General features: G+C 49.8%; 2 protein-coding genes across 2 annotated transcripts; one reads left to right on the top strand and one right to left on the bottom strand.

Moving 5' to 3' along the window:
- The first annotated feature begins 366 nt into the window (after positions 1-366).
- RBP3 (retinol binding protein 3) lies at positions 367-8074 on the top strand. Its single transcript, XM_016200835.2, is given in 14 exon segments — positions 367-484; positions 487-1138; positions 1140-1626; positions 1628-1765; positions 1767-2300; positions 2303-2672; positions 2675-2731; positions 3944-3973; positions 3976-4096; positions 4098-4130; positions 5789-5931; positions 7655-7954; positions 7957-7974; positions 7977-8074. Coding segments are annotated over 14 exon segments (3099 nt in total).
- Positions 8075-21630: 13556 nt separating this feature from the next.
- On the bottom strand, positions 21631-22815 carry ZNF488 (zinc finger protein 488). The gene has a single exon (XM_016200834.2). It carries the CDS (start codon positions 22611-22613, stop codon positions 21645-21647), a length of 969 nt encoding a protein of 322 aa, XP_016056320.2. The 5' UTR covers positions 22614-22815; the 3' UTR covers positions 21631-21644.
- Between the last annotated feature and the right edge of the window lie 2853 nt (positions 22816-25668).

Below are 25668 nucleotides of genomic sequence, written 5' to 3'. Positions count from 1 at the left end.
CACCAGTGCAGTGGGGAACTGCTATTTACTTGTAAGTTAATAACTCCACCTTGCAAGGAAGACTGTTAGCCTATAAAGCATGGAGCACAGTGCCTGCATGTGGCAGGAACTCAAAATAAATGGTAGTTATTCAAATTATTATGCACAGAGGTGACACAGCAAGATGAGATTCAACATACCTCTGGGTCAAACCACCACTTCAGCCTGGCCCCCAGGGCTGATGAGCTTGAATTAGCTGGGATTAAAGGCTTACTGGAGGTGGAAGCCAAACCTCAACTCCCACATTTAGCCTCAGACCTTCTGTATGCCCACTAAGAAGGGTAATGAAACAAGGCAGCCACACAGGGCAGCACTGTGGCTTCGCACATGGCCAATGCAGCTCTGTGCAGGAGCCAGCCCTCCTCCTGGATGCCCATGATGAGAGAGTGGGCCATGCTTTGGTCCAAGCTGCTCTGCAGCCTGGCTGGCTCCACACACCTCTTCCAGAAAACCTGGTGCTGTACATGGCCAAGGTCCTCCTGGATAACTACTGCTTCCCTGAGAATCTGATGGGCCTGCAGGAGGCCATCGAGCAAGCCATTGAAAGTCGTGAGATCCTGGGCATCTCAGACTCTCAGACGCTGGCCTATGTCCTGATGACAGGGCTGCAGAACTTCTTTAATGACCCCCACCTGGTCATCTCCTATGAGCCCAGTGCCCTTGCAGCTCCATGGCAAGTCCCAGCACTCACCAGCCTCACACAAGAGGAGCCGCTTGCCCTGCTGCAGAAGGGCATCCACCATGATGTCCTGGAGGGCAATGTGGGCTACCTGCAAGTGGACAATGTCCCAAGCCAAGAGGTGGTGAGCAAGCTTGGGGGCTTCCTGGTGGCCAGTATCTGGAGGGAGCTCATGAGCACCTCCGCCTTGGTGCTGGACCTCCAGCACTGCACTGGGGGCCATGTTTCTGGCATCCCCTATATCATCTCCTACCTGCACCCAGGGAACACAGTACTGCACATGGACACTATCTATGACCTCCCTTCCAATATGACCACCAAGATCTGGACCTTGTCTTAGGACCTGGAAGAGACGTACAGCGCTGACAAGGATGTGGTGGTCCTCACCAGTGGTCACATCATAGGAGTAGCCGGGGCATTGAGTGCATCCTCAGATGCGCAGGGTCATCATGGTGGGTGAGTCGATCACGGGGGGCACCCTGGACCTCCAGAAGCTAAGGATAAGCCAATCCAATTTCTTCTTCACCCTGCCTGTGTCCAGGTCCCTGGGGCCCTTAGGTGGAGACAGCCAGATGTGGGAAGGCAGTGGGGTGCTGCCTTGTGTAGGGATACAAGCCAAGCAGGCCCTAGAGATGGCCCTGGCCATTCTCACACTGCGCAGGGTCCTGCCAGGAGTCATGCAGCTCCTGCAGGAGGCCCTGCAGGACTACTACATGCTGGTGGACCACGTGCCCACCCAGCTGCACCACCTGGCCAGCATGGACTTCTCCACTGTCGTCTCTGAGGAGGATCTGGTCACTAAGCTCAACGCTGGTCTGCAGGCTGTGTCCAAGGACCTTAGGCTCCTGGTGCAGGCCCTCAGGCCTAGAGAAGCCTCTTCTGGTCCTGAGGCTGGAGCCAATGACATGTCCCCCCCAGGTGGCTTGAGTAGTGCCAGAGGATGAGATTGCCCTGTAGGTCCTGGTGAACTTCATATTCCAGGTATCGGTGCTACCTGGAAATGTGGGCTACTTGTGCTTTGATAGACTTGCCCATGCATCTGTGCTGGGGGGCACTGGGCCCATACATCCTGCGCCCAGTGTGGGAGCCTCTACAGGACACAGGGCACCTCATCATGGACCTGTGCCAGAACCCCGGGGGGGTGTCCTCCGCTGTGCCCCTGCTGCTGTCCTACTTTCAGGGCCCTGAAGCCAGCCCCATGTGCCTCTTCACCACCTATGACCTCTGCACCAGTGTCACGCAGGAGCACTTCATCCGCACGGAGCTGCTGGGTCAGCTCTACGGCTTTCAGTATAAGGTATAGCTTCTCACCAGCCACTGTACTGCCATGGCTGCCAAGGCGTTGGCCTTCCTCATGCAATCGCTGGGCTGGGCCACGCTGGTGAGTGAAATCACTGTGGGCAGCCTTCTGCAGAGCCGAACTGTGCCTCTGCTGGAGACCCCAGCAGGTGGCCTGGAGCTCATGGCGCCTAAGCTCACCTTCATTGACACCCACGGTGAGTGCTGGCTGGGGGGCGGCATGGTGCCCGATGCCATTGTGCTGGCCGAGGAGACCCTAGACAGAGCCCAGGAGGTGCTAGAGTTTTCCACTGCAGCCTGGGGGCCTTAGTAGAGGGCACCAGATGCCTGCTGGAGGCCCACTATGCACGGCCAGAGGTCATTGGGCAAATAAGAGACTTGCTAGGAGCCAAGCTGGCCCAGGGGGCCTACTGCACCATAGTGGACGTGGAGTTCCTGGCCTCCCAGCTCATGGCTGACCTGCAGGAGATGCCTGGGGACCACCATTTGCTGGTGTTCCACAGCCCCTGGGAGCTGGCTGCAGAGGACGCGCTCCTGCTGCTCCCTGCCCTTTTCTCCCCAGAGGAGATCTCCTACCTTACTGAGGCCCTGTTCAAGATGGAGGTGCTGCCAGATCGGCTGAGCTACTTGCATTTTGATGCCTTGGCCAAGCTGGAATGGTGAAGGTCATCAGACCGCAGCTGGTGCAGCTGGTGTGGCAGAGGCTCGTGGGAGGTGGTCACTGAAGCAAGGAGGGGTGAGGGAGCAGGGAGAGTGGAAACCAAGGAGGAAAAGCTGACAAGCTGGCATTATTGGTTCCAACAGGACCCTGACAAGTGTGAGGACTGCCATTCCTCTGCAGCTCCTGTCTTCCACTGGCTGAGGGTTGCCCCAAGGGACATGATCTCTCTCAAACTCTGAGGAAGCTTGGAAAAGGTTTTGAAGTGGAGAGTAGGAAAACCTAAGTGTGTGCTGGAGGCAGGGCCCTATCAGCTGGGGTCCAGATGCAGCTGAAAGCAGAGGAGGGCTGAGGGCACCAAAAGCAGCTACTGCAGAATTGTTATTCCATTGCACAAAAACAGAAGCTGAGGTCTGGAAGGGTGCAAAGGAGAGTGGCCCCTGGGAGCTTGTTAGTGAGAACAGAGCATGACCTGCAGGCCATGTGTCCCAGTCAATGGGGACTCCTTGCCCTCAGTCCAGCTTGCAGAGCTGGCGGCCTTCTAGCAGCCTTGGAGAGAAAGGGGGAGGCCAAGGCATGATGGGGGAGCCCAGTAAGTGCCAGTACTGTGCTAGGCTCATAGTGCCTCCAAATTCTAATTGAGGGCTCACTCCTTCCAGTGTAGTCAGAGTTCACAGTTTGGTGTTACATGTGGATTTGGATTCTGGCTCTACCACTTACTGGCTGTGTGACCTTGGGCAAGTTACTTAATCACTGTGTGTTTCAGTTCCTCATTAAAAAGATGGGAGTTATTGACTCCTCTACCTACAGGGTGGCCACAAGGCTGATGGTAGGTGCTACAAAGTGCTCAGCACACAGCCAGGCCCCTGTAAAGACTCAGGGACCCCATAGCTAAAGTCATCCCTCCCTGCCCCAAGGGAGAGGAGCAAGATGAGCTCAGGGACATCAAGAAGTGTCTGGTGAGATCAGGGAAAGCAGAGTGGAGCCAATGCCTAAGCCTTTCAGCTCCAGGGCATGGGGTTGGCATCATGGGCATTCTTGGTAAGGAGGCTGCCAGCCACACGTGGTTTCATTGCCCAGGGCTCCCAACCACATAACCTCCCCCACCATCAGAAAAGGTCCTGGCACTTACTCCCTCCTTCAGAAATGTTTCCCTTTTTATACCCTTAATATTCCTCTTGACACAAAGGAAATCTTTGGTGTCTGCCTTTCCAAGCTTTGAACTCTGCTTCTCTCCCAATAATGAATTGGATCTCTCAATCTTTCAGATCCCTCCCCTGACGTCTTTGAAGACCTGATCAATTTTCCTTCCACACTACCGTGCTTGAGGACAACATTGGCTATTTGAGGTTTGACATGTTTGGAGACTGTGAGCTGCTCACCCAGGTCTCAGAGCTGCTGGTGGAGCAAGTCTGGAAGAAGACTGCACACGGGTGCCATGATTATTGACATGAGGTCAGTGGGCTGGGGGTCAGGAGTCCCTGGCCAGGCCAGGGCTGCTGCTGGAAGACAGTCAAAGTTATGGGCCCAGTAGAGAAGATAACAAACCCTAATGGGAATTGAAGAGGACTGGGTCACCTGGCTATCAGGACTCTGGCCAGGTAGCCCAAGGGTCTGATTTAATTGGCTGGGTGAGACCCCAGCACTGGTAAAATTTTAAAGCTTTTTTGATGAACCCAATGTGCCTTCCAGGCTGAGAATTACTGAGCTAATTCGCTGGTCCCCAACATGCCTGGCTATAGGGTTCCTTGGAGAGGGAAAGGGGGAGGCAAGGGAGACGTGAAGAACACTGATTCCGTTGCCTCCCCGCCAGCCCTACTGAGTCCAAAACTCCAGGGGCAAGCCTCCTGGGATGACAGGCATCATCCCAGGTCATTCTGATGATCAGTCATGTTTGGGACAGGTAGGTCTCCACCTGTGGTGTGGCTCACATCATAGAAAATGAACCCACCATCACCCTGGTCATGAGAATCATAAAGCAGGAGTTCCAGAGGGCATTTACAAATCAGCTAGTCTCCCCTTCTGCTTCTGTATAGGTGTGCCTGATAGAGGTGCCTTTCCCTCAGAGACAGGGGGCAAGTGGAAGAATTCTCTCTGGCAGTTGCCAGGGTCAAGCTCCCCATGACTCCTGGGCCCACCAGAAGCTTCCCTGGGTACCCTCCATGGCAAGAGGAGGGGCAGGCTCTTAGACAAATGCTGCTGGGATTGGCTGAGATGGAGTGTCTAGCTCTAGCAGTTGGCCTGCAACATTCTCATGGTTCGTCATCACTAGATGGCTCTGGATCCCAGACTCTGGTTCTCCTCCCTGGGAGAGAAACTGTCTCCCAGGGCTCCAGTGTGCATGCCCAGAGCTTGAGATTGGGGGCTCCTGTATATACCTCTGATCTCTTCATTCTTCAGAAGTCTAGTAAACATTTGAGAGGCCTTCATGCTAAGTCTCTCTCTGCTAACTAGTGCCATACACTTTTTTTAAAAAAATGAAAGGAGACCCAGCCTATAGGTGTGCTTTGCTTAGAGATCCTTCCAATCTGCGGTTTGGAGGTTCAGGTGCTGAGGTCATGGGCCCTGAACCTAGCCAGGTGATCCTAGACCATCAACCAGCCCCATACTCTTTGTTTCCCAGATGAAGAGACAGGGGCCCAGGAAGATGATGACACGGGGCAAAACTAAGTGGCCTGGGACAGGCATAGCCACCCTCACTTCTGATGCAGTTTTGCAACTCTGAGCGCTCTGTCACACTATTTGCCATTAGGATACCTCAACGGAGACACCTAGTGGGCTTTGTGAAAATATTGCGAATGCAACTGGGAAGGACAGTGTTCCCAAGATGTGTTCCACTCACAGGAAACATGGGTGCATGGAAGCAGTCCATTGTCAGTAACTGGGGGAAATTTATCAACAAGCTCCTGACTGCAGGACTTGTCTCTTGTTTTCAAGAGACTTGTACTCTGGGGAACTTAGACCAAGAAATTCTGTAGGATGAGGAAGGGGCACTACAGTGAGGCTACCTGGAATTAGAACCATGTGCAGGACAAAGGTGCAGGCCTCCCAGAGGGGCACCAGGGGCCTCAGTGTGAGTTCTGCTCTCAGTGGCCTCCATTCTCTCCCCTCAGGTTCAACATCGGAGGCCCCGCCTCCTCCATCTCTGCTCTGTGCTCCTACTTCTTCGACGAAGGTCCTCCCATTCTGCTGGACAAAATCTACAGCTGGCCCAATGACTCTGTCAGTGAGCTCTGGACCTGCACCAGGTTCACAGGTGTGTGCAGATGCCTTTTCCTTCCTGTTCTCATTCTAGAAGCTTTGGAAAATTGAAGAAAGACAGCTTGGGTTCAGGTAAAAGTAAATGGAGTATAAAGCCCTTCTCCTACACCATGGACTTTTATACTTTGCACATATGATCTTTAATCCCTGTAAAACTTGTACCATTAGGCCCATTCTCTAGAGCAGGAAAATTAATCTCTCCTGATTATAAAATCCTGCCTATATCACTCAGCTAATGAGCAAAAATGCCCAAACTTAAACACTGGTTTGTCTGAAACCAAAATGTCTCCCATTCTCCCCACTACAACCATCTACCTGAAAGACATATGCAGAACTAGAAGGATCCCCCTGCCCATCACCAGATCCCTCAAGGTTTCTAGTGTTCACCTTACCTGGCTTCTCGGCAGCAGCTCAGCACACCTGCCTACAGAGTCCTGATGCTGACAGGGCTTCCGCTGCCTGCCTAGGCCAGAACAGTGAGCAGGGGGACAGGGCAGGCTGTGCGCTTTCCAGAGCCATGACCCTCCCAGGCCTGTCACTAGTGGACAGCCTCACTCTGTCCCCTTGCCCAGTGCCCAAAACTAAGAAACCTGCACTTCCAGTGACAAGAGGAAGCCAGGAGACCAGTGGATGTCCATGTGACCCAAAGAACACCTTGCAGTTTCCACTTGCACACTGCCCTATCACACAAGCATTGGGGGTTTCCAGTACACACAGTCAACGCTATTGCAAGATGTAAATACAAATCAGAGCTCGTGAATTCTAAATTCAAACAGATGTTCCAGACCAGGAGCTAAACACAGACTCAGATCTGCAGATCAGAAGTCCTCAAACTTTGATGTCTACTCTGGGAGCCTCTGAGCATGGACTGTGGCTCAGGTGAATGGTGATTTGTACAATTCATATGAATTGTGAAGTGTAAGGTGAATGCCAAATTTCAAAGGCATTTTATGAAGATGAAGGATTTAAAATATCTCATCAATAATTTTATTTAGCTATGTTTTTGAGATGAATATATTTTGGACATACTGAGTTTAAAAAAGCATTATTAAAATTCATTTTATCTGTTTCTTTTTACTTGTTTAATGTGGCTACTGGGAGACCTGAAATGACACTGTTGCTTTATCCTGGCTCATGCATCATTCCCTTTGGACCTCACTGTCCTAGAGGCTTGTTGTCAGTGTATCACACAACTCACAAATTTGGCTCTTCTGAGGATCCAAAGCGAAAAGAGAGTATGTCAGTTTAGCTATTTTTATTATTATTATTATTAATTAATTTATTTATTTATTAAATATATCTTTATTGATTTCAGAGAGAAGAAAGGAGAGGGAGAGAGAGATAGAAACATCAATGATGAGAGAGTCATTGATCGGCTGCAGCCCGCAACCCGGGCATGTGCCCTGACTGGGAATCGAACCCCGATCACCTGTATCCTAGGTCGACACTCAACTGCTGAGCCACTCCCGGCCGGGCTATTTTTATTATTAATAAAAGGGAAACACTCCTCTTTTTCAAAGAAGTCAAGCCTTTTCCCATTGCTTGGTGATAAAAGAATTGGAGGTGTGGCTCTGAAGCACTTACACGCTCAAGATTGGGTGCATGTTCTTATGCCCATTTTACAGATGCAGAGGCTGGGGCTCCAGAAGGTGGAGTGACTCGCATGCGGGCGCGAGGATGCAGAACTAAACCCCAGGTCCTCCTCTCTGTGGGTCCAGACAACATGGGGAAGACCCAGGTCCCCCAGGGGGTTGCCTTGCCTCCCCATCTTGAAGGGCCGTTTCTTTTGCAGGCAAATGCTACCAGCTCCAAGAAGAGCATGGTCATTCTGACCAGTGGTGGAATGGCTGGCACAGCAGAGGAATTCACCTACATCATGAAGAGGCTGGGCCGCGTGTTGGTCATCGGAGAGGTGACAAATGGGGGCTGCCAGCTTCCACAAACCTACCACGTGAATGACACACACCTCTACATCACCGTTCCCATGGCCTGCTCAGTGGGGGCTGCAGACGGCAGCTCCTGCCCCACGTGGCTGTCCCTGGGAAGCAGCCCTCGCCAGAGCCAAGGAGGTGCTCCAGCACACCTTGATGAGGGGAGGCGGAGACACGACCAGTAGGCTACCTGAAGGGCCTCCGTGAGCACAACCCTCGTGTGGGTGAGACCTCTGGGCCACATACTGAGGAAGCTTAGGTACGTGGTCCTGAGTGAGGGCCCCGAGAGGCGGGAAAGGGATGTGCTGAGCTCTGGTGAGGCTTAGAGGTGGAAGTACCCTTGGAGCTCATCCACCAGCCTGAGCACCACTGCCAGCATCCTCCGTCTGCACACCCAGGGAGATGGCCTTCTTCATAATAGCTGTTCGGGGAGGTGAAGTCCAAGTCTATACTCATGCTTCCTAATTGCCAGCACTTGGTCATCATGATGTCAACTGGAGCAGACCTGTCCAATCGAGTTATAAGGTGAGCCACAGGTGCCAGGCATACGTGAATTTACGTTTTTTTGTAGCCACATTTAGAAAAGTATAAAGAAGCAGGTGAAATTAATTTCAATAATATATCTTACTTAATCCACTATATTCACAGTAGAATCATTTCAACACTCAGTATAAAAATTACTATGAATGAGATGTTTTTGTACAAAGTCTTTGAAATCTTACAGCACACTCCCACTCTCCTGTGCCACATTTCTAGTGCTCAACGGATCCTTAGCTGGCAGCTCCCGTACGGGACAGCGCAGGCCGAGGTGAGGGGCCCCTGCTCCCTAAGAACAACTGTCTCCACTCTACCCTCCATGCACCTGCATGTCCCTTCTGCCTGGGGTCATTTCTGCCCCCACAATGCTGCATTGTCCTCACGGGCAGGAGCTGTCCGACTCAGCTTCGCCTCCTACTGTGCAGGCAGTGGGTGCCCTGTGAATACTGGGCTGCAAGTCTCCGTTTTCCTCAAGTGGCAGCCCTCGAACACTCGAAGAGAAGTCTAGTTCACTTAGAATCCTCTCCTCCCAGCCCCAACTGCCCCCAGTCCAACTCTGCACAGCAGGTCCCTCCTTCCTTCACACGTGCCTCCCATGCCCTTGTTCTCCGGCTCCTGCCAAGGCCCCAAGGCGCCATGCAGCATCCTGACATGCCAGGCTGCTGCCAAGGGGAGAGCAGCGCTGGACGATGGTCTGGGTGTCTGCCCTGCTCTTTCAAGTGTATCCTGTTACTGTGATGGCTCTGGTGACCAAGCCCACTCCTGACAGGGCGAGAAGATTGTAGCATGCAGACCCCAAGACCGCCTCCAAGGCTGAACAAGCCCCAGGAGGAGGTGAGGAGCACAGGGGTGACCTGGGAAATCAGGACCCTGGTGGTGCCCTGGGAACTATGCACCAGGGACCCCAAAGTGAGAGCTACCTTTAGGACTCTGCCTAAAGTCATGGTGGGGGTGAGGCCAGAAGAGCAGGGGTATATCAGGCCCCAAGATGTCTGAATGAGGACGAGGACTGGTACAGTCTGGCCTTGCGGCCTGTTGAGTCCAGGCCACGGATGCCATTTCCCCAGGGCACTGGGCTGATTTGACCACAGAGCCCTGACTTCACCAGCATCCTTCCCCGACTCCGGAGCTGTGGAATCTGGGCATACTGCTGGTCCACCACCAATGCCACTGGAAAATTTTGAACCCTCCCTGCCTGAACAAGAAAGCCCAAATGGAAGGCAAGATTTCACTCGTTACTTTTCCTTCTGCTAAATTCAAATAAGATTAAGTGCATGATTGAATTTTAGTAGTATTGTATACGGCAATCTCAACCTTTCCCTTCATTAGACCTATTCACGTCTAGGCATATTTGGTCCCCTAATATGCTTACATTATAGGGTTCTCTCTCGCGCTCTCTCTCTCTCGCTCTCTCTCTCTCACATACACACACATGCACACACACACACACCCCATATATATACACACACACACACACACACACACACACACACACACACAGGGGGTCCAAAAATGTATACATACTTTAACAGCTGATAGCTCAATTTTGAAAATGAAATGTAGTTTAGTAAATACTGCCTTTAAACTTATTCAAAATGTGTGTATATATTTGGGGCAGATGCCCTATATGTATGGCTATCTGATGATCACCTACATTAGACCTACATGATTTCTTCTAGGTGGTTGAATCAGGGGTAATATTTTAAGTTTCTTCTCTATACCTTTCTTTTTTCTTAAATCCTTATATGAGTACATATGATTATTTTCAAATGAGGCAATCATTACTCCAAAAAGGAAATAAATAAGATAAAATAAATTATACAATTGAGCCTGTAATCATACCTTAGTGATCACTAGTGGTTAACTTTTTCCATGGGTTTTACTTTCAATATCATTTGGATTTCCTTGATTTGCACTACTGGCATTCATTTACAGCTTATTTTATTTAAGGCTTCAGGCTAGGTGCTGTGGGGCTCACATATGCTGAGGTTCTGCTGGGTCTTCACTAAGGGAAGGGGCAGAGCAGCTCTCAGGTTGGGTAACGTGCACAGTGCTCTCTTCCGGCATCACAGCACATGGGCAGCTGTCATCACCATCTCCACAGGAGTCAGTGGAGACTTGTAGAAGCTCAGTAATCCACAGGAGGCCACACATCTAGCACAATGGACATTTGCCTGGCATTTACCACCCAGCATTTGCACCCCCTTTGGATGTTCAGAGAATAGCTCCCCATGTGACCCTTTGGGAAACAGACTCTCTAAGAAGCAGTGAGGTGGTTGGGAGCCCAGGTTCCAGCTTCAGCCTATTGAGGTAGGAAGGCAGCCTAGCCATTTCTCAATTGTGTAACTCTGGGCAATTTACTTCACCTCTCTGAGCCTCAGTTTCCTCATCTCTGCAATGGGAGAGATAATAGTACCTTTGAGTGCTAGAAGATTAAATGAGTTAATTCAGTGCCCAGCAAATGTGAGCTGTCACCATGTCCCCACTCTGGCGCTACACACCTGGAAGCCTACTTTCCCAGCTCCTTGACATCAGGGTTTAGGCACGAGGTCCTGCCTGAGCCAATCAGAGGCTCTTGTGCAGAATATTTCATCTGGAGCAAGTGACCCAGGGGATCTGAACAGCAGCAGTGGCCAGATGTTCAGTGTGCAAAGCAGCACTTTGTACCCCTCCTCAGTGTCCTCCTGCCTGACCATGGCTTTGGCCTTGTTCTTTGTCCCTGTGCATGGTCCAGCCTGGGTCCCCAACCTTCCTATCCAACACTGGGTGCAGCCCAAGCTCCTCTCAAGACATCCTTCTCAGCTTCAATTAACCATAGTCTTTGCTTTCTTACAACAAACTCCACTGTCTGGAACAGCTGCATAAGGGGCAGGAGAGGTGAATACATGTCTGTCTGGATCCAAAGAGCCAGCTGTTTCCACCATGTTATGAATAGGCCCTGAGCCTGGTCTTGGAAGAGGGACTGAGGTGAGAGAATCTAGAGTCCTGGGCAGAGCGAGTGAAAAGGGTCAACCATCCTGAGGCCAACTTTTTTGCTTTGACACCTGCTTGGAGATTGATGACTGGAGAAAAGGGAACGGGAAACAACATCCTACCAGGCAACTTTTCTGGTGGCAGGTGAACCACAGCTGACCAGCAGTCTCTACTCTGATGTCCTGCAAGCCCCTCAAACTTTCCATGTCCCAATATGAGCTCATTACTACCATCCTCCCTCACACTGCCTGGTCAAGGCCAGCTTCTGCCCCCAGGTCCCCATCTTGCACACAGTCACACCTCTCTCCAAAAATCAGAGCAGAAATCTGGAAGCCACTTCTTACATTCTCCCTTCTGCCCCCTGCCCCTCTACCCTGTGCCCACACAATCATCAGGACCCAAGAAGAGTTATTTGAGTTAATAGTCCTCTGTTCTAGGCCCACTTGCAATCCCTCTCCTTTATCTTGAGGTCCCGGATCTATGCTTAAATCTCCACTACAGCCCCCTGCCCCATTTCTGTGCTTCAGCCTGCACCCAAGGCTTCTGCTCTGCCATGTAACCTTCTCATGTCTTCCTCTGCTTGAAGACCCCTCATGGGTCCCACTGCCCACCAGAGAGAGGAGCTGGGCCAGGCTGTTGTCTATTTCCCCACCTTCCTCCCACCCCAGCTTTCTCTGGCCTGTGGACCCCTGGGTCCCAACCTCAAGAAAGAGCCTGTGGTGTGTTAGGTCTTCCATACTCTCTAATGCCCTTTGATCCACAGGACCTGCTCTGATGTCAGTTGGTCAGATGAAGTCCCTCACTTTTCTGTGCATTTCCTCAGTCCCCTGGGAACCCCTGCCACAGTGCTTATCTTGTATCATCAGTCTTCCCAACTGTTCTGTGAGGCACTCAAGGATGGAAACTTAACCTACTTGTCTCTGCTCTTCCAGGCCAAACAAACTTGGCATCTGGGGAAGAGAGCTCAGCACACCATGGATGGATGAATGAATGAATGAATGAATGACCAAACGGGACCCCTGTCCACTTAAAAGACTTTATTGTGTGATGCAGATCTTCAAGGTGTCTATTTCTCTGCCCCTCCTGGAGATGTGTCAGGAAGGGAGATCAGCCAAGAGTGAGCAGAGAGGACTGACCTGTGTGCAGAGGTGCTAAGGCAGCTGCAGGACTCCAGCTGGGCTGTGTTGTAACAATAGCAAACTCAAACCACACTCTGGGCAGCTAAACCATGAGGTTGTTATGCATATAAAGAAACACAGTCACATGCTGGGTTCATCTCCTACATCCACCCAGGATCAGATCCTGAGGGTATCAGGCCAGCCATGGCAAGTGGTGGAGGCAGAGAAGACCTGGGGACCAGGTGTGAGCAGAGTGGGATGGGGACAGGGAACAGTGGAGCACATCTGCTCCTTGACCAAGGCTAATAGCACAGGGCCAGGGTGGGAGGGATGAAGGGAGGTGATGTTACCGGACAGTGGACGTGGCCCTTGGTGGGTCTGCCCACGGCCAACTGGTAGTATGTGAGTTCTTGACTGCACAGGAAAAATTTCACAATATAAGTCCAGGGACTATGAGGGAACATTTATTAAAGCTGAGGACAGTAAAACAAGAAAGGCCTTAGCATAGGAGAAGCAATAGGAGAGCCTAGGCTGGGCTGCTCCGGCTCTCTGGAAAGTGAGAGAAAAGAAGGTCTTGGGGTCAAATTCAGGAGACCAGCCTGTGACGAGCTGCCTCTGCCCATTGCTGTCTTGGTTGCAAGTCTTGTGAGGTCCCTTAGAGTTCAGGAGATCCCTACCTGTGGGGGAAGAAGAGAGGGAAGAAGAGGGGAAAGGGAATGGTGTGAGGCTGCATGCTGGGTCCTTTGTCTTGAGGCTTTTATCCCTCTGTTGCAGGCAGGAATCTTAGGGGAAGTCTCAGGGGAGGGTTTCAGCAGAATACTCATTAGTTTTCCAGGTGTGCTTTCAGGGTCATAGTCTCCCAGTGCTAGGGCAAGGAGTTGTTAGTCATTGCAGCTGGCCCTGGCATCACCCACCTAGTTTTGTGGCTTTTCTGGACCAGGAGTTGAAATACAGCTGAGGCCTAGATATTAGCTCCAGGAAAGAGACTTTCTGTATCAGCTGTAAATTGCTCTGCCAGTTGGTTTAGCTGTCTGTTTCAGTTTTGCTGTTCCACTTGTCCTGGCTGCCTGGCCTATCTCATCGGCTCTGGGTTCCTGGGACCTACCTCTAAGTGTTGTCCCACAGGAACAAGCCACACCTCTGTCAGGCTCTCTGTGGTTAGAAGAGGAAAGAAGAGGTGGCAGGATCCTTCACTGTCAGGATCCTTGCTAGAGACTTGATTCACCCTTTCCCCAGGAGGCAGGGGTCAGGGACTTACACAGGAGGAGTGTGAAGGAGGCACCTGAGAGGCCCCATAGTCCTCTCTCTTCAAGGAGTGCTGGAGCACCAGAGGAGAGGTCCAGCTCTTCTCCCATCTCACCTTCCTGCTTCCTGTGTCCCTGCATCTGCCCACACAGCCCAATTCACAGCCAGGGGCCACATTTGTGGGCCCTGTCTACCCACACAGCTTTAATGCAAGGAGAGGACACGGCTCAAAAAGAAAAATGCAGCATACCAAATTACACTGGTGGACAAGGAAACCTTCCTATGGAGTCCCCACTGGACAGTTGGTGCCCATCTTGCACGTCCTGGTCCCTATAGGGTTAGTTCCATTTGGCCTTGCTGACCAAGGCAGCTGGTGCTAAAAATAGCCTCCTAATCCAAGCAGCTTAGAATAGCAAGGGTATCAGAAGCTGCTGGCTTCCTGTCTCCTGCTCTAGGAAAACACAGGATGGCCAGGGAAGAAAAAGTTGAATTGAAAGAACCCCAACCCTCCTCCCAGCATGCACTGCCCCCTCAGTCCCCATTCAAAATTGGCTTCAAAAAATTATTTTCTCCTAAGAAGTGGCACAAATCAAATCACATCGAAAAATGATTTATTTTTAAAATAAAATGTTTATTTTCTATGGGATTTATATCTTGCTATGTGATCTTGAGACCTCCCACATGACTTCTAGTACAAAAAACAAAAACATTATGCAAATAGCCAGGGTGTGTTAACCAGCTTTCTGCAAAGAGGTGGCCTGCAGGAAAGGCCTGCTGCCTCCAGGGGGTGCAAACACTTTCCAAATAAGGAAGGATGCCAGGTTCACCTAGGGACAACTGCTGCCTTTCAGACTAAGAAGAATTCTCTTTCTGTGCCCAGAGGAATAGGGTAGTATGGATGAGGCTAGCAGGGCCAGGCCCAGCACCTGGCCTCTTCGAAGACTGAGACCATAATAGAGTTAGGGGACTCCAGCTGGTGGTTCCTGCCTCTCCCAATCACCACCACCAGTAATGTACTTCCTTAAGTCAATGCATTCCATTTTGGCAATCAGTGTTTAAAAGCCCACTGAGAGAAATTAAAGATGGCAGCAGACTGAGTGGAAGCTACACTGACACTCTCCAGGACTAAAATGGAATTTCAACTAAAATACAGAAAAACCATCCTGAATAATCAACTGCAACTGAAAACGAGCTGGAGAGAATCCTCATAACCAAGGACATAAAGTGGAGACCACATAGAGACTGGTAGGAAGTACGGAGGCATGAGAGGGCTAGCTGGGCTCTCACAGGCAACAGCTGAAGGTCCAGAGGGAGATCTCAGTTGTGGGGGCTTCCCACTGAGGACTCTGGGGCCTAAACCCCAGGCTAGGATTCCCAGCCAAGAGCACCAGAACTGAGAAAGGTGCCCACATAACATCTGGCTGTGAAAAGCAGCTGGGTTTTTGTCTGCCAGGGAGAGACAGCTGAAAATGCAGGCACCCTCTTAAAGAGCCAATGCACAATGTTTCATGTGCAGCCACTCATGTTGGGCTCCAGCAGATGAAGGGCAGAGTGGACCAGAGCTGCATAAGGAGAACCTAGGCTTGTGGGCTCTGGAGATAGAGCTCAGAGGGCACCCCTTTGGATTCCTGTGTTGAGTCATTCCTCTATACAGCAGAGGACATCTTTCTCAGGCAAACAATTTGCTGCATATTCCTGGGTGGGGGAAGCAATTGCTCCACCTGCTGGAAAACCTCTTGCCCTACCCAGAGGAGTTTCTACAGCCTGAGGCTCATTAAGAGAATCAGATTAATCAGCCCGCAGGCAGAAGCAGACCTCAGAGTGCTTTGAGTCCTTGCCTGATCTCCTTCTGGACCCTGGCCTTAGAAAAGCAGACTTTGATGTGCATCTTGATCCTGTCCAAATGCACCCAGCCCCAGCAGAGGAGACCTCAAACCAAAGGTTGCTGATAGCTCCAAACAGTGTATTCAAGGACAGTCACAAACAGCCTCTGACATTATCCTGCACCAGAGACCTTCCAAAAAGACTAAGAGTCCTCACAGATCTACCTAAAACATAGAAACAAACCCAAATAGGCAGCCAAAATGGGGAGACAAAAAAACAAACCCCAAATGAAAGAACAAGAGAAGTCTCCAGAAACAGAGCTAAATGAAATGAGATAAGAATCTATCAGATATAGAGTTCAGAATACTGATTGTAAGGATGCTCAACAGCATGAAAAAAGATATGGAAACTATGAAGGAAATGAAGAATGACATAGCAGAAATAAATAATAGATAGGAAGGAATAAATAGCAGATTAGAGGAAGCTGAGAATCGTATCAGGGAATTAGAGGACAGGGCAGAAAAAAATCACTCAATCAGAGACCCAAAAAGGAAAAACAATTAAAAAACAGGAAGATAGTCTAAAGTAGCTGTGGGACAACGGGAAATGTAACAATATTCACATCATAGGAATGCCAGAGGAGGTCGAAAATAAGCAAGGGTTAGAGAACCTGTTTGAAGAAATAATGGCAGAAAACTTCTCTAACCTGGTGCAGGAAAAAGTCACACAAGTTCAGGAGGCACAGCGAGTCCCAAGCAAGAAGAATCCAAAGAGGCCCACACCCTGACACATCATAATTAAAATGCCAAAAATTCAAGACAAAGGGAAAATCTTAAAGGCAGCAAGAGAAAAGCAATCTGTTACCTACAAAGGAGCTCCCATAAGGCTGTCAGCTGACTTCTCATGAGAAACTCTACAGGCCAGAAGGCAATGTCATGAAGTGCTCAAGGTAATGCAAAACAAGGATCTGAAACTAAGACTGCTCTATCCAGCAAGGCTATCATTCAAGATAGGTAGTGAAATAAAGAACTTCCCAGACAAAGAAAAGGCTAAAAGAGTTTATCACCACCAAACCAGCATTGCAGGAAATGTTAAAGGGACTGCTGCAATTAGAAATAGAAATAGAAAGAAAGAGAAACATAGGCATAAAGAATTAAAATGGCAATAGATAAGTATCTATCAACAATAACCTTAAATGTAAATGGATTAAATGCTCCAATAAAAATACGTAGGGTAACCTGAATGGATAAGAAACATGATCCAAATATATGTCGTCTACAAGAGACCCACCTCAAAACAAAAGACTCACACAGGATGAGGGTGAAGGGATGGAAAAAAATTTTCCATGAGAATGGAAATGAAAAACAAAAAAACTGGGGTAGCAATACTCATATCGGACAAAATAGACTTCAAAATGAAGACAATAACAAGAGACAAGAAAGGTCACCACATAATACTAAAGGGATCGATCCAACAAGAGGATATAACCCTAATAAACCTATATGCACCCAATATAGGATCACCTAAATTTATAAAAAAACATCTAGAGGACTTTAAGGGAGAGATCAACAGCAATACAGTCATACTAGGGGACTTTAACACTCCACTGATTTCACTGGATAGGTCTTCCAGACAAAAAATCAACAAGGAAACGGTGACCCTAAATGACACACTAGGTCAGATGGATTTAATTGACAGTTACAGAGCATTTTATCCAAAGTTGCAGAATATACATTCTTCTTAAGTGCACATCAGTAGACTAGTGGATAAAAAAGCTGTGGTACATTTATACCATGAAATACTATGCAGCTGTGAAAAAGAAGGATCATTTATCCTTTGGGACAGCATGGAGGCAAGTGGAGAGTATTATGGTAAGCAAAATAAACCAGTCAGAGAAAGACAAATACCACATGATCTCACTTATATGTGAAGTGTAATAAACAAAATAAACTGATGAACAAAATAGATCCAGAGACATAGAAGCATGGAACAGATTGAGAGATCTCAGAGGGAAGGTGGGGGTAGGGGAGTGGGTGGTAAGAGATTAATCAAAGAGCTTATAGACATATATGTCTATAAGCATAACCCACGGACACAGACATTGTTATGGGGAAGGCTTGAGAGTGGGTGGATGAGGGGTGGAGGGGATCAACAGGGGGAAAAAGGGGCATCTGTAATACTAGAAAGAAAGAAAAAGCCCACTGAATTAGCTGGCCTCTAATTTCACAGACAGTCCTGATTTCTGGCCTGTGTTTGGCCTTTAGGCTGTGAGGACTGCCTTTCCTCCCTCTTCCCTCCTCATGCCCCAAATAGAGTGGAATTCACTCACTTTCAGTAACTTAATTATGTAGTTATTTGATTAGAATCCATGGCCTAAGATTTAGAAATGTTCCAGTAATTGAAAAGCAGGATCCCAGACTTATCAAGGTTTTACTTTTCTTCTACATACAAACAGAAAAAACAGGTCTTGGTTAAAATTGAGAAATAAAATGGATCTGAATTCAAAATGTCTTATTTTAACCTCATTAGCACATTTTTGGGACTTTAATAAGTTTTAACTGAATGGCTACAGAGAGATAATTTATTAGAATATAATTAGCCATTTTTCTAGCCACAGTAGGTATTTTCCTTCCCCTTGTCTGCTCATTGACTTGGTGGCTCCTGTGCTACCTGCCTAATGAGAGCATTTCCAGAAAACCACCACAGCCCAAGACCCTGGCTGAGGCAGAGGAGAGAAGACAGAGCACCCTGGGAAATAGCAGCAAAGCCACTAAGGCCGCATAAGGAGAGGACGTGGTGTTAAAAGAGGCCACCTTCTTAGGCGTGGGGTGCTGGGAAACTTCCTCTGAACTTGAGAGGCAGGAGAGGAATTTCCAAAATTGGTAGGATTGCATATCCTACTAAAGCCAAAGGATGGGGTGCAGAAAAGATTAAATTTGACATAGAGAATTTAAGGAATGTGGCAATTTTTACCCAACAATTGTAGAGAAAAATTTATACCTGCTGATGTAATGTTATGTGGCAACATCACCAGCCAACCCTTAAATGGTAAAGAAGGTGACAGAGTGTGTTTGGGCAAAGTCGTGATTAAAAGTGACTGCTCGCGGGTAGATAAAGGAGGGCAGACGAGAAGAATGGATGAGACAGGATTCAACTGTCAAGAGTACTTTGGGAACCCAGCTGGTGACAAGTAGTAACTGCCACATTCATAAGCTGTAAGCCATCACCTCTATAAGTCATCCTTCAGTTTGTCAATTTCAATGTCTGCAAAGCAACTTACATTTACATCAATTTTTACCAAACTAAACTCCATCTTAAAAATTGATTTGGGGGAAAATGCTTTGTTGTGCTTCTTCATAACTTTAATTAACTTAGCTTTAATTTATTAATTTCTCTAAATGTCCCCCTTGCTTGTGAGTAGTGTGGTCACTGTTAGTAATAATTCCCTTTGAGGCCATATCCCTGGTCCCTCAAGGAGTACAGCAGGCCAGGAGGGCCCACAGACCTAGACCTCACAGATACCTCAGGAACCCTAGCCTTGACCTCACCACCACTTGTCTTACAACACTCTGCAGGCCAGCTTATCCATGGACATCAGTCTTACTGCTGTGAAATGAGGGAATGGACTAGAATTTTACAGTCTCAATTCTGAATTTCTACTTTGTCTTAGTATAATGCTTTTATGCCTTTCAAAGTGATTTCAAGAAATTATGGACCAATCTAATAAGCCAGAGGAGGATGGCTGTGCATACCATTTGACAGATGTCAAAACCCCTAGAGAAGCTGGTTCAAGGTTTGTCAGCGGTGAGGCTGGAGTAGCACCTGCTGTGTGCCTGCATCGGTCCGCCTGCTGGGGATGCGCCGGGCACACAGCAGCAAAGCTCCCTCCTGGAGCTCACATTCTACTGACAGGGGACATGGTAAACAAACAATTGTAGGCAAGATAGTGAAAAGCGCTAAGGAGAAAGGCAATAAGAAATGTGTGTGTGTGTGGTGGGGCGGGGTGCAAGGTGAAGCCAATGTCTGGTTCTAGTTTTAAAACCACCCACGAGGACACATGAGCACGCTGAGCAACTGTGTGGTAGGCTAGGAGGGATGCAGCTCAGTGTGAGGAGGTCCTGGGGTCTGGATCTTAATTCATGGTCTTAGGAAAGTCCGTTAACCTCTTGGAATTTAGTTTTAGTTTCCTCAGCAGTAAAATGGGAATTAAATACCTCCCTCCTAGGTATGCCATGTGGATGAAATGATGCCTGTCACTGCACAGTGTGGAGCCTCAGGTCCAAACCTGTGAGGGGCCCTTTCTGCCCCACATGGGACAGCATAAGGGGAGGCTTCTTGAAGCTTCGGCCTCTCTGTGGGCAAATTCTGCCCCCACACAGCTCCCAAGGGGCTGACCTGCAGACCATTCCTCCAAGCCTCCCCCTGAGAATGGAGGTGCTCTGTTGGTGCCTGTAGGGAGCAGCCCAGCTCCTCTCAGATGTGAAGGGAATGCCTCAGGGAGTCATCGTCATCTCCTCTCCTACAGCCATCCTTTCCTTCCCACTGAGGCCAGGATTGCCTCTCAGAGCTGGCCCTCCTATGCTCTGGTCCAAACTCTTCTCCTCTGAGGCCTCTGTGTGTCTCCATCTTCTCTAGGGTTTCCTCCCCACCCAGTTCTCCTCATGCTAACCTTTCAGCACCCTAGAACCTCTACAGCTCGGCCCTCCTCCCCAGCACTGCCCTCCCTGACTGAATCCCAGTGCCTCCTGGACTTTGAGGCTCAGCTCATGCCCTCACTCCTCAGGAGGCCTCAGGGGTGCCCTACTCCCCTCCCCACAGGTCTGATTTGGGCATGCATCCCCAAGTTACCCCCACCAGCTCTTCCCAACCACAGCCTGAGCCCTGTGATGGAGGCCCCTCTAGAGAGCTGCAAGCTGCAGGTCAAATGAAGAAATCCTGACAGCAAAGTGGAAACCAGTCATAAACAATGCACTGACTCAGAAGAATTCCCAACAAATGGCCTCACACAAACTAGCCTGCAGGACAGCAGTGTGTGGGGCCCGATGTTTGCAAGGACAAACATGGAAAAGCAGAAGAGATAATAGTGGCACCCAGGACTCTCCCAATTCTCACAGTGTCTTAAGCCTTAAGCTTTTGCACATGCTCCCTTCCCAAGAGCCACACATTCAGAATGTGGAGAACCATGGCTGAGTTGTTGATCCCAAGTCTTCACACTCCTACAGTGGATGATACACCCACTCTCGTTACATTTCACTCCTTAACCTTGAACTTGGCCACTGACTTGCTTTGGCCAAAGAGGCTTTAGCAGAAGTGACCAAGGCAGAGGACTTGCTGCCCTGTCCTGTAATCATGACCATGAACAAAGCATGATCTGGAAAGCCCCAGTTCCAGAAATAAAGAACATGAACCTAAGGATGGAGCCAAGCCCGAGAAAGACCAGCCCCACCCCAGCCAACGCACAGACCCTGAATGAGAAATCCACACTCTGAGTTGTTTACCACTTAGATTTTGTTATGTATCAGCAGATGACTGATCTGGACAATGATAGTAAGTATCCCTTAGACAGTGACCACACAGCTCCAGGTGGTGTGCTGGCCAGTTCCATGTAACTCTGACAACATCCAAAAGCACAGGTGTCATATCTCTTTTACAGATAAGAAATCTGGGGCTCAGGCAGTTAGAGCAGTTTGTTCCAGGGCAGGGCTATCAGTGAGAGGGCCGAGGCTCAATCCCAGGCTTGTCTGCCTTCATGCCCCTGCTGCATGCCAAACTTGGCTCTGTGGAGCCAAAGGAGTGGTGACAGGAGCAGGCCCTCACTCTTGCAGATGCTAGAAGCACTTTGTGCCCCGTGGTCCTGACACCTGGGTTAGCAAAGGGCATCATTTAATTTCAGCTTTATTTACTTCAAAAGACATTGCAGCTGAGGACTGTCCTTTTCAAATTATGACTGAGCTGTTCATCTACACATCCCAGTTCAGACAGCCCTACAGACAACTGCAGATAGCCTCTTACAGGGAGCCCCAGTGAGTCCCTGCTGCCCCTTGCCAAAGTCTGGACACTGCAGAGTCCCACAGCCACCTTCATCTGTGGGAAGCCATGTGCCGGGAGAGGTGGTGGCGCTCCCGGAAGTGCTCCTGGCAGATGGGGCATGTAAGTGCCTCTTCTGTCGGCTTCTTAGAATGTGGGTCAGGCTCTGCATGCTCCTTTTTGTGGTGGGACCGCATATGAAAAACCAGGTCGGAGGTCAGGTGGAAGGAGAGGCTGCACTTTGCACACCAGTTCTGGGTGGACAAGCCCAGGAAAGTGAACGTGGGTGGCAGGAGGGCCTGGGAGCCAGTGGAGGGTGGTGAGGCTGTGGGCACTTGGGCCATGGCATGCTTTAGCCACAGGGTGGGAGCACCCAAGAAAGCACTGCAGAGAGGAGCACCCTGTGGCAGTGTCTGCAGGTTCAAGAAATCACCCACCAAAATCTTGGCATTGGAAAGTCGACCCCAACAAGGGATGTCTACCATCTTGATGAGCCCCAACAGCTCCCCCAGGGCATCTGCAGGTTTGCCTGCCTGGAAGAGCGAGGTTGACCCAGGTCTCCCCGATGGACATCTGGCTGGTTTGCTGAAGGCACTTCTCTGCTCCCTTCCGGCTCTGCTGGGCCACAAAGAGAAGACCGTACTGCCAGTGGGGTCCCCGGGGACGCCCTGGGCCAGCTGCTGAAGGCCAGGCTGGCTCCTGAGGCCATCATGTTCCCTGTCCTTGGCCGGCCTGCCCTGTAGCCTTTCCTTCAGCCTAGGCACCTCCATGAAGGCGCTCTGCCCCTGTTCCCAGCACACTTTCTGGGCCAGTGGCTTTTCCAGCCTAAGCTTGCCCTGGGGTGTTGACAGTGACACCTCCACACAGGACTCATCCTGGCCACCACTGCTGTCAGCCTTGGAGCCTGGGTGGTTTTTTTTCTGTGGAAGCACTGGCTGGCAGCCCCGGCTTTGCTCGGGTTCACTACGCCACCATCTGTTTTCAGCTGAAGGGCTCCACAGAGCCCCCTTCCCAGCAGCCATGTTGACTAGCAGGGCCTGGGACAGCTCAGCAAGGTGGAAGCTCCAACAGTTGTCATCTTCATCTTCAGGGCTTTGGAATTCTAGAGGGCTTGTTTCAGGGAAGAGCCATGAGATTGGAGAGCTCCCCTGATGGTTGGGCCAGCCATACTTGGACCACTTGGACCACAGGACTCTGCAGAGAGAGGAAGTAACAGGTAGCTGTTTGCATCCAAAGAACCCTGACTACTGTAGATGCCTCAACTCACCCTGTCTCAGCTCTATGCCACCTACTTTCGCCTCCAGGACTCCATCGGGGGGAAGGACCACACTGCACAATGCTGCCACCCAGAGACATGACTCAGTGCTGTCTCTGCACCTGTGAGCATCCAGGTGGCAGCTGCTGTAATAAAGGAACACACAAGGCATCCACCAGCCATCTGACTTTGTTGAAGGCTCTAACAGGTTTGCATGCTGATTTAGGGCAGTTTGCATTCCTTGTTAAACGGCATGCCAATTCCTCCTGCCAAAATCGTCAGAAGTGCCAAGAACTTTAAGCACCTGGGGACACGAGCTCCTGCAGGTACAGGTGTCCAGAGAGTAAAAAATTGAAGCAATAAATACCCATACATGAAAGGGTAGGTGTGGGGCTGTGTCTGTCCACCGCTTCTACACCCAGGGGGCTGTCACCTCTGTGCTTGGCCCTACCCCTGGAACAAGTGGGGATCTCTCCTGTCTCTACTCCCTGAAAGAGCCAGCACTTGGTTCTCCTCACACATTAATCCACTAGCTTTCCTTCTGCTCACCTGGTAACTGTCCACTGTCTTCTTGTGCCCACTTGCTGGGCATAGTCAGTTGGACCAACTTCTATACTGCTCTTGAGGCTTCGAGAAGAGACATATAGTGGTCATGTTCGAGGGTGGCACTGAGGAGGAGAGGTGCCTTCAGCCCTGCTGGGGAGGCATTCATCCCTGCCTTTCCTTAATCAACTCTGCCAGCAAGTTCTAGAAATTGGGAAACCCATCTGCAAGTGCCCACCTCAGCTGGTGCCCACCTCATGCTGGGCTGCAGGACTGAGTGCTCCAAGCCTTTGTCATCAGGAAATATTTCCCCAGGCCCAGGAGCCCTGAGGAGCAGGCGGCTGAGTCTCATCGCTGGTACTTGCGCAGGCGTATTATGCATAAATACCACGTGGGCTCCTGTCAGCTCCTTCCTCTTGCCATGCCTCTTGTCCCACATGGAAAAGGAAGCCCAGGCACCCTGCCTGCCCTCCCGCCCTCCATCTCGGTGGCAGAGTCTGTGATATGTGTTTTGCATATGTCACCTCCTTCCATCTTTACCCTTTTTCACAGATAGGAGGATCTGAGTTTTGGAAAGCTACACACCTGCCTAATGTGGCCTGCAAGTGGGAGGTGCAGCTGGGGCTGAAACCCAAGAGTGTGTCCCCAAAGCCTGCTTTGGTTGTGTTACCCATGTCACACTCACAGTGCCCCAACTTGTGCTTCCAGGGGGATCTGAGCCCTTCTTTTTAAAATTTAACTTAATTTTATTTTATTGTTGACAGTATTATAGATGTGCCCCAATTTTACCCCCCTTTACTGCTCTCCTCCCAGTCCCTGCCCTACCCCAAGCCTTCACCACACTATTGTCTGTGTCCATGGGCTATGCTTATAAGTTCTTTGGTTAATCTCTTCCTGTCTCCCCTTCCCTCCCCTCTGAGATTCGTCAGTCTGTTCCATGCACCCATGCCTCTGGGCCTATTTCGTTTGTCAGTTTATTGTGTTCATTAAATTCTACTTATAGGTGAGAGCACCTACTGTATGGGAGAACATATTTGCCAATGACACATCTGATAAGGGGTTAATTTCCAAAATATATAGAGAACTCACAAGGCTCAACAAAAGAAAGACAAATAAACCCAATTAAAAAAATGGGCACAGGACCTGAATAGACACTTCTCCAGAGAGGACATTCGGATGGCCAAGAGACACATGAAAAAATACTCAACATCACTATTCATCAGAGACACGCAAAAAAAACCCCACAATGAGGTATCACCTCACGCCTGTCAGAATAGCTACCATCAATAAATCAACACACAGCAAGTGCTGGTGAGGGTGTGGAGAAAAGGGAACCCTGGTGCACTGCTGGTGGGAATGCAGACCGAGCCCTTCTAACATCCTTCTCAAACCAATTTCTCAAAAAGGGTGACATTGACATCAGAGGTCAGTGCTGGCCAATGTTTCTTGAAGAAGCAGAGGAGCCCCATCAGTCCACTGAGTGCCCCTGAGCTAACCATGCCACCTCTCCCAGCCCCATTCCCCATCTGTAACTAGGGTTGGGCTGCATTATCTCCACAGTCCTTTCCAGATCTGCCAGCGCATGGCTGTAATCGGGGTGAAGCCAATTCTCTCCTTTCTCAGAGTAACTGGTTGTCTTAAAGCCCTATCGGTCTACAAAGAAACACACACCCAGGCACAATCATATCCTCACACATACACATACACACATACATAAACATACACTCACACTCATACTCATATACATATAACTCTCTCTCTCTCTCTCTCTCTCTCTCTCTCTGTCTCAGACAGTTCTCTATGACCATTTAGAGCAGGGGCAGGAAACATATTTTTCTGCCAAGGGCCTTTTGGATATTTATAACATCATGCGTGGGCCATACAAAAGTATTGTTGCTATGAAAAAGCTCCTGGACTTATTGAATTTTTAGTCCCACCTGTGGTTGCCTGGGCAGGGCCACACCAAATGATTTTGCATGCCTTATACTGCCCCTGAGCCAGACGTTCCCCACCCCTGGTTTAGAGCTATCATCTAGATGTCTTTCCCAAGCCTGGGCAGAGCCTCCCTGCTGTCCTCCCCAGCCTGCTGCGCCCCCACATCCCTCTGCAGACGGCCCCACTGGGCTGCCTTCTCAGCCCAGGCAACCTTTGCCAGCCACAGCGCGTGGACCCTTGTTGCCTGAGCTGCCCAGAGTGCCCTGAGCCACGGAGGTGACAACCCTCTTCTCAGCACTGAACTTTTGGACATGTGGCTTTACTGCAGGATGGAATATTTTGCT

The sequence above is a fragment of the Miniopterus natalensis genome, chromosome 14 (assembly GCF_054644295.1).
Source record: "Miniopterus natalensis isolate mMinNat1 chromosome 14, mMinNat1.hap1, whole genome shotgun sequence".
NCBI lineage: Eukaryota > Metazoa > Chordata > Mammalia > Chiroptera > Miniopteridae > Miniopterus > Miniopterus natalensis.
The sequence above is the reverse complement of the archived record's forward strand: the minus strand, read 5'-3'. Positions and strand labels throughout refer to the sequence as shown.